This window comes from Papio anubis, chromosome 11 (genome assembly GCF_008728515.1).
Source record: "Papio anubis isolate 15944 chromosome 11, Panubis1.0, whole genome shotgun sequence".
Classification (NCBI taxonomy): domain Eukaryota; kingdom Metazoa; phylum Chordata; class Mammalia; order Primates; family Cercopithecidae; genus Papio; species Papio anubis.
In genome coordinates this window covers 58,396,961-58,410,866 of record NC_044986.1, presented here as the reverse complement: position 1 = coordinate 58,410,866, position 13,906 = coordinate 58,396,961, and the positions used below count along the sequence as shown (strand labels likewise).

Below are 13,906 nucleotides of genomic sequence, written 5' to 3'. Positions count from 1 at the left end.
TTTCTTGATAGATTTAACATACATGTGTTAAGAATAATACAAGTATTAGCCCATGTAATACCTTGACCTCTGGGTTTCATGACCTTGCCCCAGTAATTTTGTCCTCTTTCAATTTCAGCCATCTACCTCGTGATTGCATTCTAGATCTTGTCATTACTAGTAATTGCATGTCCTCTGTAATCTTTGTAGTAGGTATCCCACTCTCTCCACCATCTCCCACATTTCCAGGTTCTTCCCTTCAGTACTCTGACTCCAGCTTAGAATACATAATTTACTGTTTTATCCTTTCCTAGCATCTCTCTTGTCATACTTTCCTTGGAAAAACTCCAACCTTGGTTAACTCCTACTTTGAGCTCCTTTGCACTCGTACTCTTGAGGAATAGATGAAGAAGCAAGAGAAAAACACAGTTATACTTCCTGGTCTTACTTGAGATACATAATCCCTAACCTTAAGTGGGTTCTCAGTATGACTGAGCAATTCTGTTTCTACAGTCTTCTACTTTACCTCTCTTCAAGGTAAGTATTTCACATGTCTTTTCTCTCTAACCGCCAATATCTTCTCTCTGCCCCTCATTCATAGCTGATGACTTTGTTTCATATGTCATTGATACTACTGAAGTAATTGGGAGAGAACTTAAATATGCTCCATCCTCCAGATCTGCCAGCCTACCCACATCTGCCTCAGCGTTTGCTGTTTCCTTTCTTGTGACCTGCCTTCACCTCATCTAAGGCCTGTCTACTCGTGCACTAGATCCCATCTTCTCACTCGCAGTAGGCTCCTGTATGTTTCCTCCCCTCCTATCCTACATCACCAACTTTTGTACAGCATCATTTCTGTATACTTATAAACATGCTGAAATACTTTCAATTTCTTAACTATCCTTCTTGGAAAATAATTTTTTATATTCCTATCTCCACTTCCTCTTCTGCCATTCTCTATTGAACCATTTCATTTGGCTTACCTCATGTTACCTCCATCCTGTCCTACAGAAACTACTCGTCAGGGTCAACAGTGATCTAATGTTGCAACATTTGATTGTCAGTTTCCTGGACCTTTTGGTATTAACACAATTGATCACTCTCCTTGAAATACTATTTTTATATGCCGTCTAGAATGACACTTTCTTGAGTTTTCTTCGACCTCAGTAACCATTTATTCATTGCCTGTCTCCTTTGTTCATTGCTCTTCATTTAATGGAGTGCTCGTGTCCCAGTATTTGGTCCTTGGATTTCACCTAACTTTCATTAAATTTCATGTATATACTGATAACTCCCAAATTTATATCTCCAATACCTATTCCTCTTCTAACTCCAGACTCATATATCCAGTTGCCTGGCTGCATCTAGATACTGAAAACAATCTCAAATAATGATCTAGATATCAAAAACAGTCTCAAACGTACTTGCCCCAAACTGAATTCTTACCTCCTGTATCTGTTTCTCTCTCAGTCAGCCTCATTTCAGTTAATAACAATTCCATTTTTCTGGTTGCTTGGACCAGAAGCCTTGGAGATGTCTTTAATTCTTTCCTTGCTTTCACATCCTGTCTTTGCACTGAAACTTAGAGAATGTATCAGGAATCTGAACCACTTCTCACCACCCCACCACCACCATTCTGTTCCAGGCCTGCAACAGCTCTTGCCTGGTCAGTTTCAGTAGCCTTTTAGTCGATGTCTCCATTTTTCACTCCTGGCCTGTGTAGTCTGTTCTCCACACAGCAGCCAGAGGGATCATTTAATTTTGATACAAGTCAGATCATGGTACATGACTCTGCTCGGAACCTACCATTTGCTGCACATTTCACTCCAAATCCACTGTTCCTTACCATGCCCCACCAGGACTGTGGTATTGACTGTCTGTCTGCCCCCTACTTACCTTTTGGACATCTCAAATCACTCTGCCTCCTTCACTACTCCAGTCACACTGTCCTCCTTGTTTGTCAAACACACCTAGCATGTACTCACCTTAGCCTTTATATGTATTGTCCTCTACCTGAAATACTCTTCCTTCTGTTCTTCTTGTGGCTCCTTTCTTCCTTACAGATTTTCACTCAAGTGTTACTTTTGCAGATAGGCCTTCTTCTCCTTGGGCCATCTGAAATAGCAGTCTCCCCTCACCTTAATCCCTTCACTATGCTTTACTTAGCTTCATGGGCCTGATATATATTTTTCTATCTATTTTTCTTCCTGTATAAGACAGGAAAAGTAGATAAATATATAAATGTATGTTTACATATTTATACATTCTCCTCCCCCATTTCGTTGATTATTGTAGTTTTAACACCTGGAACAGTGCCTGGCAAATGCAGGCAAACCCCACTTATTGTCAATAATCTTTTCTTGAAAACAACATATTCTGCCCTAAAGTGCTCACAGTGAGTCTACTTCCCATTATTTTAAGTGGGAAACATTATAATGTGTTATCAATTTAAAAGTCCTGTTTAGTTTTCTAAAATATAGTTCCATAAAACTCATTTATCAGGGACAAATTATGATGTTGGGATAGTGCTTAACATATTGAACCCTGATAACCAAACAACTAATATGAACGTTAGTGGGCAGTTCGTGTGTAATCACATTTGCTCTTCCATTGTAGTTGCTGTTCTCAATTACTTAGATTGCTTTTTATTTATTTATTTTTGAGACAGGATCTCTTTCTGTCACTCAGGCTGTGGTGCAGTGGCACGATCTTGGCTCACTGCAAACTCCACCTCCCGGGTTCAAGCGATTCTCCTGCCTCAACCTCCCAAAGTTCTGGGATTATAGGCGTGAGCCACCACGCCCAGCCTACTTTGGTTCTTTCTCCACAGTTTTAATACTTCAACTTTTTTGGGATTCATTTTGTGAACAATAGGGGAAAATAAGAGCTTACTGTGAAAGACACTGTAGAAACTTGTTCAGAATAAGTGAATAATAGCAGAGAATGGCCACTTGTCCCTCTCTTAGTTCTAGCAGCAGTAAAGATTTGTTGATACATAGTGAACTTTTGAAAAGCCTAAGTGTGAGTCTGACATTATACCAGTTCAGAACTGTAACTCAAAAATATACTCATGCATTGTTTTGTTTAAAATGTTATGTTGAAATATGGAGACAGAAACATAAATTTTCTTATATAAGCATTGACCGAAAACACTGGGTATAGAGAATTATCTTTGGTCTGTAATGACTATATAGTAAAAGCCAAGAGGCATTCTCCCAGGGAGTAGTATTCTATGGAGTATGCTGTTATTTATTGAAGTGCATGCATACATTGCATACTTACTAAGTGTATGCATATTTTTTCTTTGTAATACAGAGATCTTATTAAAGATTTAGTAAGAAACAAAGGAGGTTTATGAAACCTAACACCTAGCACAATAAATATAAATTCCCATCAGACATCACTGTCTTCTATATCTCTCTTTGTCTCTCTCTCTCTTTTAATATACTCATTGATGTTTTGAGATTTTACTGATTTGAAAAATAAAATAAAATCAAGAAAATCATGAAAAAAATTAGGATTACTAGCATACAAAATACAGTTGTTGCCGGGCGCGGTGGCTCACTCCTGTAATCCCAGCACTTTGGGAGGCCAAGGCGGGCGGATCACGAGGTCAGGAGATCGAGACCATTCTGGCTAACATGGTGAAACCCAATCTCTACTAAAAATACGAAAAATTAGGCAGGTGTGGTGGCAGGTGCCTGTAGTCCCAGCTACTCAGGAAGCTGAGGCAGAAGAATGGCATGAACCTGGGAGGCGGAGCTTGCAGTGAGCCAAGATCGCGCCACTGCACTCCAGCCTGGGTGACAGAGTGAGACTCCGTCTCAAAAAAAAAAAAAAAAGAAAAAAAAGAAAATACAGTTGTTACTGAACATAAATTCACTTTTTATCACCACGAAGTGCCAGAGTATGAAATTCATCATGAGAAATTCTAGGTGTTTTGGTAAGAGTGCTATTTTAACATAAGTACCACAAAGGGAACTATAATGGAAAAAAAATGGAATGAGTGTAATGAAGTCCTCCATGTCCTCACACTATAGATAAAACCCTCAAATCTCTGATGTAGATAACCAGAAGAAGGAGATTCATTCTGTGAAAAATAAACAAAGCTGGATGCTAATTAAAGTGGTAAGGACAGATTTGAATCAGTAATATGCTATTACAGTAAGAAGAGTCACACATGAACTGCACTCAACTTTGATTTGTGTAGAGGCGACTGGGCATTTTGAAGGGAGAATGAGGAAATTGGGAGAGGTTGAGTCAGGCTCAGAGTTAGCTAAGTGAAAAGTTCCAGATAGTGGGAAGGGGGGATTGGTCCATGTGGAACCCACCTGGGTGTTCTAGCTGGTATTTATCAAAATTAGTCTCCTACCCTCCCACAGAGACTGAAAGACAAAGGCACTGTTTTCAGCTCTTGGCTGGAACAAACAATAAGTTCTTTTGTCAGCCTTGAGTTTTCTCAGGCAGGCACTTTAAGAAGACATCTTAGGGATGCAACTTTGAGCTGCAAAAAACAATGCTAGTGTTTGTTCAGGTCCTTAGAGGGCCAGGTTGAGGCCTAGTTGAGAAAAGGACTCAGAGGAGTGTGGCTGGAGTTTGGTCAAGAAGACAGCCTTTGTCCCTGGGAAATTAATGTAAATCAGACCCTATCATTCCACTTTTTATCAACTTTCCTGCTAAGAATTAAATGCACCCCTCTTCCAGGGCTCACAGAGCCTCCAGGTGAGCTCATCACTCCCTGTATTTCCAGCCTTGCATTGCACCATGCTTGCTGCTTGCCTGTTGTGCACCAGCCACACTGGTTTTCCTTCAGCCCTCCCTTTGCACATACTCACTCTGCTTGGAATATTTTCCTGCATTCTTTGCTTGGCTAGATTCTTTTATGACTGGATAACTGTTACCTCCTCAGAAAATCCTTCCCCAGTTCACCTACCTACCACAGGTCCTCAGTTTTCTCATCTCCTTTGTTTCTTTCATAGAAAAAGTTGCATTCCAACTTGCAAATGCTGGTATTTGGTTTATTCCTATGCCTACCTTTTTTTTCATTCTGGCTGCATCAGAATGTAATGCTGAATCTTGTTTACCATTGAATGCCCATCACCTAGCATTGGACTTGGCACATTTTAAGTGTTCAGTAAATATTTATTAAATGAATGGGGACCCCGATGGCTCACGCCTGTAATCCCAGCACTTGGGAGGCTGAGGCGGGCAGATCATGAGGTCAGGAGATCAAGACCATCCTGGCTAACAGGGTGAAACCCAGTCTCTACTAAAAATACAAAAAATTAGCCGGGCATGATGGTGGGCGCCTGTAGTCCCAGCTACTTGGGAGGCTGAGGCAGGAGGATGGCGTGAACCCGGGAGGCGGAGCTTGCAATGAGTCAAAAAAAAAAAAAAATGAACGGGGACCCTTCAGAGAAACATTTGTGTGAATTAAAACAAATAATTTGCAGGTTTTTATTTACAAAATATAGAGATAAACTTGCTAAATCAATAACTTGTATCATCAAAAAATGTTATCTGTACTATCTAAATTTTTTTTGTGGTAAAGCATTCTTGAGTATACATTCAGAGGCATTAAGTATATTCACATTGTACAACCATCACCGCCCTCCATCTCCAGAAGTTTTTCATCTGCTCATGCTGAAATTCTGCACCTACCCTACACTAATTTCCTTATTCTTTCCTCCTGGCAGCCACCATTCTAGATTGCATCTCTATGAATTTCACTACGCTAGGTACCTCCTGTAAGTGAAATCATATAGTGTTTGTCCTTCTGTGACTGTCTTATTTCACTTAGCGTAATGTCTTCAAGATTCATCCATGTTGTAGTATGTCAGAATTTTCTTCTTTTTTAAGGCTGAATAATATTCCATTATGTATATGTATGTGTATATACACACACACAAACACACACCCCACATTTTGCTGATTCCTTCATCCCTGGATAGACACTTGGATTTCTTCTACCTTTAGGCTATTGTGAATAATGTTGCTGTGAACATGGGTGTATAAATATCTGAGTCTCTGCTCTCAGTTCTTTTGGGTGTATATCAGAGTAGAATTGCTGGATCAGTAATTTTATTTCTTATTTTTTGAGGCACCACCAAAATGTTTTCCACGGAGGTTGTATCATTTTACATTCCCACCAGCAATGTACGAAGGTTCTAGTTTATCCACATACCAGCTAACGTGTTGCTGGGTTTTTTTGTTTGTTTTACTAATCTTAATGAATATGAAGTGATATCTCATTGTGATTTTGATTTCCATTTCCCCAGTGACTAATGATACTGAGCATCTTTTTATGTTTTGTTGATCATTTGTCAACAAAAGAGAAATAGACATTTCTGTCTTTAGAGAAATGTAGTGCATCAGAATGTAATGCTGGATCTTGTTCTCTCTTTGAGGAAAGGTCTATTCAAGTCCTTTGCTTATCTTTAAATCAGGTTATTTGTTGTTGAACATACAAATATTTTGTGTAGTAGTAGAAATACAAAAATACTTAAAACATGTCTTCTTTCTTACTATTAGTGGTGTAAAGTATAATTTGCTAGCTCACACTACCCTAACCTTGGAAAGTGCTGAGGATAGTTTCAAGACCCATAATCTGTCTATTAATGGAAATGGTAAGTATAGTATATATTTTACTTATTACATATATTCTGCCTATATTTCTAATTATGGTATGTTCCCCTCAAGTGAATATCGGCTTAAATAATGGAGACATGAGTGATTCTGTTGGTTCTTTCAAATATATATGCCCCTCTTCCCCAAAGGAGAAAAGTTTATTTTCCTTTCTCTACGCTGAGATTTGTTTGCAAGGCTTAGTGGGAAAAGAAAGGTCTCGGGTATGCTCAATCCTTGTTTTTGACTTGGAATTTATGACTTCACCACTTTCTAGCTGGAAATTAAATACCTGACTTATTTTGAAATTTGAAATCAAGGAAGCCAGCCTTTCTGTTAGTAGGAAGCAGAGAATGTAAGAAAGAGAAAGTAGGGTTCCTTAACCTTTTTCTCTTTGGATGGTAGTGGTAGTTATAGTTTAAATAAATAAAGATATAGGAAACTGAAGAAGGGGGTTAGGTCATTAAGAAGATTGGTAAAACTTAGCATGAGCACTTGCCACTCTCCCAGGTTATTTTACTCGTGATGAAAAATATGGAGCAGTGCTGGTAAGGCAGCTTGGAAGTATGATTTGGGTTATTGACTTGTTCATTTTCTCCAAGCAAATAAATAAAAATATGTGGTAAATGTCCTAATTATACTTACTGTTGTAAGGATTATGGCTCTGTACTGATAAGGTTGATAATGTTATACCAATATTTTTTTGTTTCACAATGAGAAATTATGTTAAAAATATGGAAAAGTTCATGAAATGTAAATATATAGTTTAAAAAATAATTAGGAAGCTAGGTGTGGTGGCTCTTGCCTGTAATCCCAGTTCTTTGGGAGGATGAGATGGGAGGATCATTTGAGCCAAGGAGTTTGAGACCTGCCTGGGTAACATAGTGAGACCCTAACTCTACAAAAATAAAAAAAAAATTAGCTGGCCATGGTCATGCGTGCATGTAATCCCAGCTACTCAGGATACTGAGGTAGGAGGATTGCCTGACCCCTGAAGTTCAACGCTGCAGCAAGGTATGATTGTGCCACTGTTCTCCAGCCTGGGCTACAGAGCAAGACCCTGTCTCAAGAAATAGAACATATCAAGAAACAGAACATTACTACCACTCCTTTCCCTCAGTTACCCTAGGTGTACATATGTCTCCATTTTTATGGTATATGCTTCCTTGTTTTTCTTTATGGCTTTATTAATACCATCTTTGTGTGCTTCCCTAAATAATATAATTTTGCCTAATTTGAACTTTGGTATGGAATCATGTTGTCTTGGTAATTTGCTTTTGGTTCATCATTCAGTATGTATGCTTTTCATTACTTATAGTATCTCATTGTATAATAATACGTATTTATCTCTTAGACTGATTTAATTATTTTTAATAGTTACAGGGTTCTTCACTTTTCTATTTCTTGGGTCAGTTTCAATAAGTTATGTTTTTATAGATACCTACCCATTTGATCTAAACTTTGAGATTTATAGGCATTAAATTTTCTATAATGTCCTTATATCTATTAATTTTCTGCAGCCTCTGTAACGTTGTTCCCTCTTTTCTATTCCTGATACTTGCTTTCTGTACCATCTCTGTTTTTTAATTCTCATTCTTGTAACAGATTAGTCAGTTTTATTCACCAATGTGTTCCATATTTGTTAATTATTTGTTAGGAGTAATGATTGTAGTCTATATACTCTATATTACTACAAGAGGTGTGATAAAATCTCATTCTGTGATTGTGGATTTTTTGACCCATAGTTACATCTATTTTTGCTGTATATAATTTGAACCTTTGTTATTTGATTCATGTAACTGTTTAATTCTATTTTCTTCTTTTACCTCAAACTGTACTTATTTTTATGTTACAAACATGCCTCTTCAAACAGCATTATATTGGATTTTAATTTTTCTCTAATTTGACATTCTTTTTTTTACTGAAGCTTTTAGTCCTTTTGTATTTAATATCAAATAGCTGTATATTTGGGTTTAAGTCTATGATAACCTATGTTTTCTATTTGTCTCACCTATTCCATTGTTATTTTTTTCTTGCCTTTTAAGGCAATTTTTCCTTGTTTGAATTAAAGTTATACATCCTTTTTCTGATTTTTTAGAATTTACCCCTAAAAATTTTATTAATCGTACTTATTAAAAACTAAACTTAATAGATAGTTTTGTGCTTTTCTCAGACAATACAAGGACTTTAGAACAGTTAAACTCTTTTTTCCCTAACCTATGTGCTATTGTTATATATTGTAATTCTTTTTTTTTTTTAGCAAGATATTTTATAGATTTAATACTTACTTAGATTTACCTACATGTTTCTATGACTACTTGTATCTTATGCCTTGCATCCGGGATACTTTTCCTTCTGCTTGAAGTATAAGCCCTAGAATTTCTTTTAGTGTGTTATGCTGATATCAAACTTCTTGCTCTTTTTGTTTATCTGAAGGTGGCTTTATTTTGCCTCATTATTGAAGATGTTTCTTAATTCTGCATTTTTAATTTTGTCTTGTTGAATATCGAAGATATAATTCCAATATTTTTGGCTTCTATTATTTTATTACAAATATTGTAAATAATTTGCCAGTGTGTCACCACTATGAGTGTAATCTTTTTATTCTTTTTTGCCTTTGGTTTTCTAAAATTTTACCGTGGTATAATTAGGTGTAGAGTTTATTTATGCTGCTTGGAGTTTGTTGAGCTTCTTTACGTTGTTGGTATGTTTCATCAGTTTGGACAAAATCTCACTTAACTATTTGAAACTGCCTCTGCTGTTGTGTAGCTTTAGTCCTTTTTGCATGCCTGTTAAACCTATGTTAGTCTTTTTCATTGTATCCTTCATGTTTCTTACTCTTTATGATGTACTTTTCAACTAACTTACAGATATTTAGGACATAAGCTATTCATAAATCTGAGATTGGCTATATAAACAAGTTTGCTTTCAAACTTTTAAATTTATAAATCACGAAGTTAATTTCAGATGTATTACTGAAATACATGCTTTTACAGAATTTCTATTTCATTTGCTGCCTTTTTTAGGAAAGATAACTTTTGTTTATTTGTGTTTGCATTTAGGAATAGTATGTATTATGCTTGTGCATTCATTTTTCCCAGATTAAGCCCCTTATTTCTAAAATATAGCAGCTTTAAAAATGTATTAATGAAAATGATTTGAATAGTCTCAGAACATTGTCGTGTGCTATTCTATAGTAGAATCTTGGGCAGGTAAGTTTAAAACTTTTTGGTTTTACTGCAAACCTTTGCTGCCTTGCATGTATATATTAACTATTTTTACAAAAAAAAATTCTGGGGTAATTAAAACTTTTGGGTAAATAATAGTTATGGCCAGTAGCTAGCCATTTTGTGGGCACTACCAACAGGGCACAGCGAAAACTTTAAAAATCATTTTTTATGTGGTCCAGTGTGAACTAAGGGCCATATGTTGGGTTTTTATTTATACTCTGATGCCTAGAATCATTTAATGCTTTCCTCCATATAGATAGGTAGTACACAGGTAGGTATCTTCATTAAAGGAGTATCTTAATGTTTTTTTGAAAGAACTTTTTAAAACAATGTCAGAGTTACAGAAAAGTTGCAAGTTGAATGTCAAGTTTTGTTTTTGTTTTTTTTTTTAATTAGAGATGGGTATCGGTATATTACCCAGTCTGGCCTCAAAATCCTGGGTGCAAGCACTCCTCCCAGCTTGGCCTCCTGAGTAGCTGGGACTACAGGCACACATTACCATACTCAGCTTGAATGTCAAGATCTTTTTTTTTATCAAAAAAATATGAGAGCAAGTTGCTTACATGATAGTCTGTATCCCAAAATGCATTAATACGTATTTGCTACTATCAGGACATTCAGCTACATCACCATCACTCTCAAAGTCAAGAAATGAATACTAATACATTACCACCATATAATCCTCGGAGTCCATTCAAGATGTTGCCCATCGTCCCAATAATGTTCTTTATGGCAGAGGGATACAGTGCAGAATCATATATTTCATTTAATTATCATGCTTTTAAATTTTCCTTCAATCTGGACTAGTTCTTCATTCATTGGGCTCTAATGATCGATGTCAGGCTCCTCTTCCCAGGCATACCTCTTTTACTCTGCTTGCTCAAGACAGAGTCCCAAATCTAGGCTGTGCCCCAGTGTTATCACCCTCTCAGCCCCTTCAGCTGCTGATACCTCCTGCAGGCAGCCCCTGCTATTCACCATTCTCACTCTGCCTGTCTCCATCATCCCTTTCTTTTCTTTTCTTTTTTTTTTTTTTTTTTTTGAGACAGAGTCTTGCTCTGTTGCCCAGGCTGGAGTGCAGTGGCGGGATCTCAGCTCACTGCAAACTCCGCCTCCCGGTTTACACCATTCTCCTGCCTCAGCCTCCCGAGTAGCTGGGACTACAAGCATGCACCACCATGCCCAGCTAATTTTTGTATTTTTAGTAGAGATGGGGTTTCACCATATTGGCCAGGCTGATCTCACTCCTGACCTCAAGTGATCCGCCTTGCCTTGGCCTCGCAAAGTGAAATAATGTTTCATTCGGAGGATCACCTTTCTAATTATTATAATGAAAATTAGAGCAAAAATTAGAATTTGACAAACATAAATTACTTTATCAGAATGTTTTTATATTAAATGAGATCACATTCTCTGAACAACTTTCATTGAATAATTAAAATCAAACAAGAGACTAAAGAGTTCATATTTATTCAGATGGTAGCATGCTGTAAACTATCAGTTATAATATTATCCTGTCCTTTCTATTCTCGTATTTGATTTTCTCACTAAATATGGCACTGGTATTTGGGTAGGATGAATCTTTACATAAAAGTAATTATAAAATATGTTCTGTACAAAGCAAAACAAAATTGTAAAAAGAGAAAAATCAAAATGTATGATGACCTTAAATAAACTTATATTTATAACTTGATTTTTTTTTTCTTTCTCCTTTAAATAGAGGAGTCTTCATTTTGGCTTCCCCTATATGGCAACATGTGCTGCCGACTAGTTGCCCAGCCAGCTTGTATGGCTGAGGATGCATTTGCAGGATTTCTTAATCAGCAGGTTAGAGGACTTTAAATATCCTACAACAATTGTAGCTCTACTTTAAATCTTAATATACTGGCAGTTGTTTCACCTTCTGATACTGAGAAATATTTTTAAAGTCTTTTTTTAAATGTCAATTTTCTAAATGTTATCAGATATAAATGGTAGGGGATGTGGGGTGAAAAGAATGACAAAGCAGGGAGGGATCTACTGCAATGTTGATGGCTAAGGTGCTACCTCTCCATGCTCCTCTGCTTCATTAATAGCAGCAACAGGATAATCAGCAACAGAGGGCTCCTTGTGGAAACTGATGAGGTCTGCTCAACACCTTTCGCATAAAGGTCTTTCTGGCAGACAGCGTTTGGCACGGTTTAGGACTCTGAGCTTCCAGAGCTGCCTCTGTGCCACCTACTCCTGATTTATTTATAACCATAGTTATTTATATTCAGTAAATAATTAATTGTGAACTTCAATGAATCAATAGCTTTTTCTAAAAGATTCCATTAGGAGGAAAGAAAATTTGCATTCTAACAGGGTAGTTGACATTTTCCGATGCTCTGAGAACAGTAAGGGAAAATAATATTTTGAATATATAGAATTGTTTTTATAATTTTCCTGAGTCATTTGATGAATTGCCATAGAATTCTAAGCACTAATTTTTAATCAACTAGATTTTCTAAAACACCATTGATCTATGGTTTTATGTGTGTAAAAGTTAGGTGGTGGATTGTTGCCGCCATTTCATTTAATGCCTTTAAGAATTCCAAACTTTTCTTCTCTGATATTAACATACTCTTGGATTTGGGGCAATTAACCTTTTGTATATCAAATTAATAGATAATTCTATCACATTTTAAAAATTCTAAATAATTTAACTTTGATAAGTATTTTGATGAATTTAAAGTGATAACTTAAAATTGATAGTCTCTTGATTTTTTTTTTTTTTTTTCCAGCAAATGGTAAAAGGTCTGATTAGTTGGAGAAGGCTGTATTGTGTTTTGCGAGGAGGTAAACTCTATTGTTTTTACGGTCCAGAGGAAATTGAAGCTAAAGTGGAACCAGCTTTGGTAGTACCCATTAACAAGGTAAAGGAAATGCTATTTTTAGAAAAAAAGATACATCTTAGGAAGTTTGTTTTTGTATGTGCAGTTTACATTATTGTTGTCTTACAAATAAAAGAGAAGCAGTGGTAAAAACAGATTACTTCATAAATATGATTTAATCTGTTTCTTTTTTTCTGTTAGAGCTTATCTGTTATAAGAAAATGTGTATTTCCTAAGAAAACATAGTAATGGACATCTATACCAGTAAATAGGTTTTAAAGCAGAGAATGTAACTCCGCATTAACGGTATATTTAAATTTTTTATGAATTTATTTAAGAGATTAAACATAAATTGTTTAATTGTTTAAGCTCATGTTATAGTGATGCTTTTTCTAGTTAGTATTCAAATGAAGCCATAAAAAGACATTCTTGACTATACTTCCTGATTTGTTATGGGATTGATGGGCAATTGTCCCATCTTCTGTCAGAATAGAAAAGCCTGCCAGTCCATTTAGAATAGTTGAGTGCTTATACTGCATTTAAAAAGTAGTACCACACCACCTAGAGAATTTGTCAAGTATATATATAGTGGTTTGATACAAAGGAGACTATTGAAATCTAGCTACAGTTTTTTCATCTAGAATCCTATAGGACAACTTTTCAGTATAACGCAGACTTAGTTTCTTCTACTTCACGGTCTTAAATTTAGCTTTGTCTATTATTCAAGTCTAGCGTTGATTAGAGGATTTTTCTTTCCTCATTTTTTAGAGCATTCGTACTCTAGAATAATTGCATTTCTAGACTGAAATATCATGGTTTTTGCCTGTAGGCTGCCCCTAATTGTTTCTAGTTGTTCTACTTTGCTTGTCTTTGGCGTGAAGTGTGTGATAAAACATGAGGCATCACATTTGTTCTCCTTATCTTTGAAATTATCCTTTAAAGAAGAATGTAAAGTTGTATGTCCTTTTATATAATAGCTGTATTCCTGAACAGCCGTGGGTACCAGTCTACTAATCTATAAAGACTTGAGTTTAGTTTCATGATCTTTTCCAATAATAACATTTTTGTCTATTTCTATTCTGCTTTTAGAAATTACATTGCTTTTTACCTACAGGAAGTCTTTTAGTGAGATCTTTTATTATATAAATTCACCTAATTTAACTGTTTTGTTTAAACTGTTTTGTTTTGACAAAACAAATAAGGACATAATACCTCAGTATT

At 36.0% G+C, this 13,906-nt stretch overlaps 1 protein-coding gene across 7 annotated transcripts in view; it reads left to right on the top strand.

The window, feature by feature from the left end:
• The window catches only part of RTKN2 (rhotekin 2), an 81,111-nt gene that overhangs the window by 45,746 nt on the left and 21,459 nt on the right, over positions 1-13,906 (top strand). For 5 of the 7 annotated variants that reach the window (XM_021943421.2, XM_021943420.2, XM_021943424.2 and 2 more), the window contains 4 exons: positions 5,676-5,726; positions 6,511-6,605; positions 11,554-11,660; positions 12,596-12,727. In XM_021943421.2, coding sequence (XP_021799113.1) covers positions 5,676-5,726; positions 6,511-6,605; positions 11,554-11,660; positions 12,596-12,727 — 385 coding nt within the window. The remainder of the gene's footprint in view (positions 1-5,675; positions 5,727-6,510; positions 6,606-11,553; positions 11,661-12,595; positions 12,728-13,906) is intronic. The other 2 variants (XM_021943422.2, XM_021943423.1) reach the window with 1 other exon arrangement.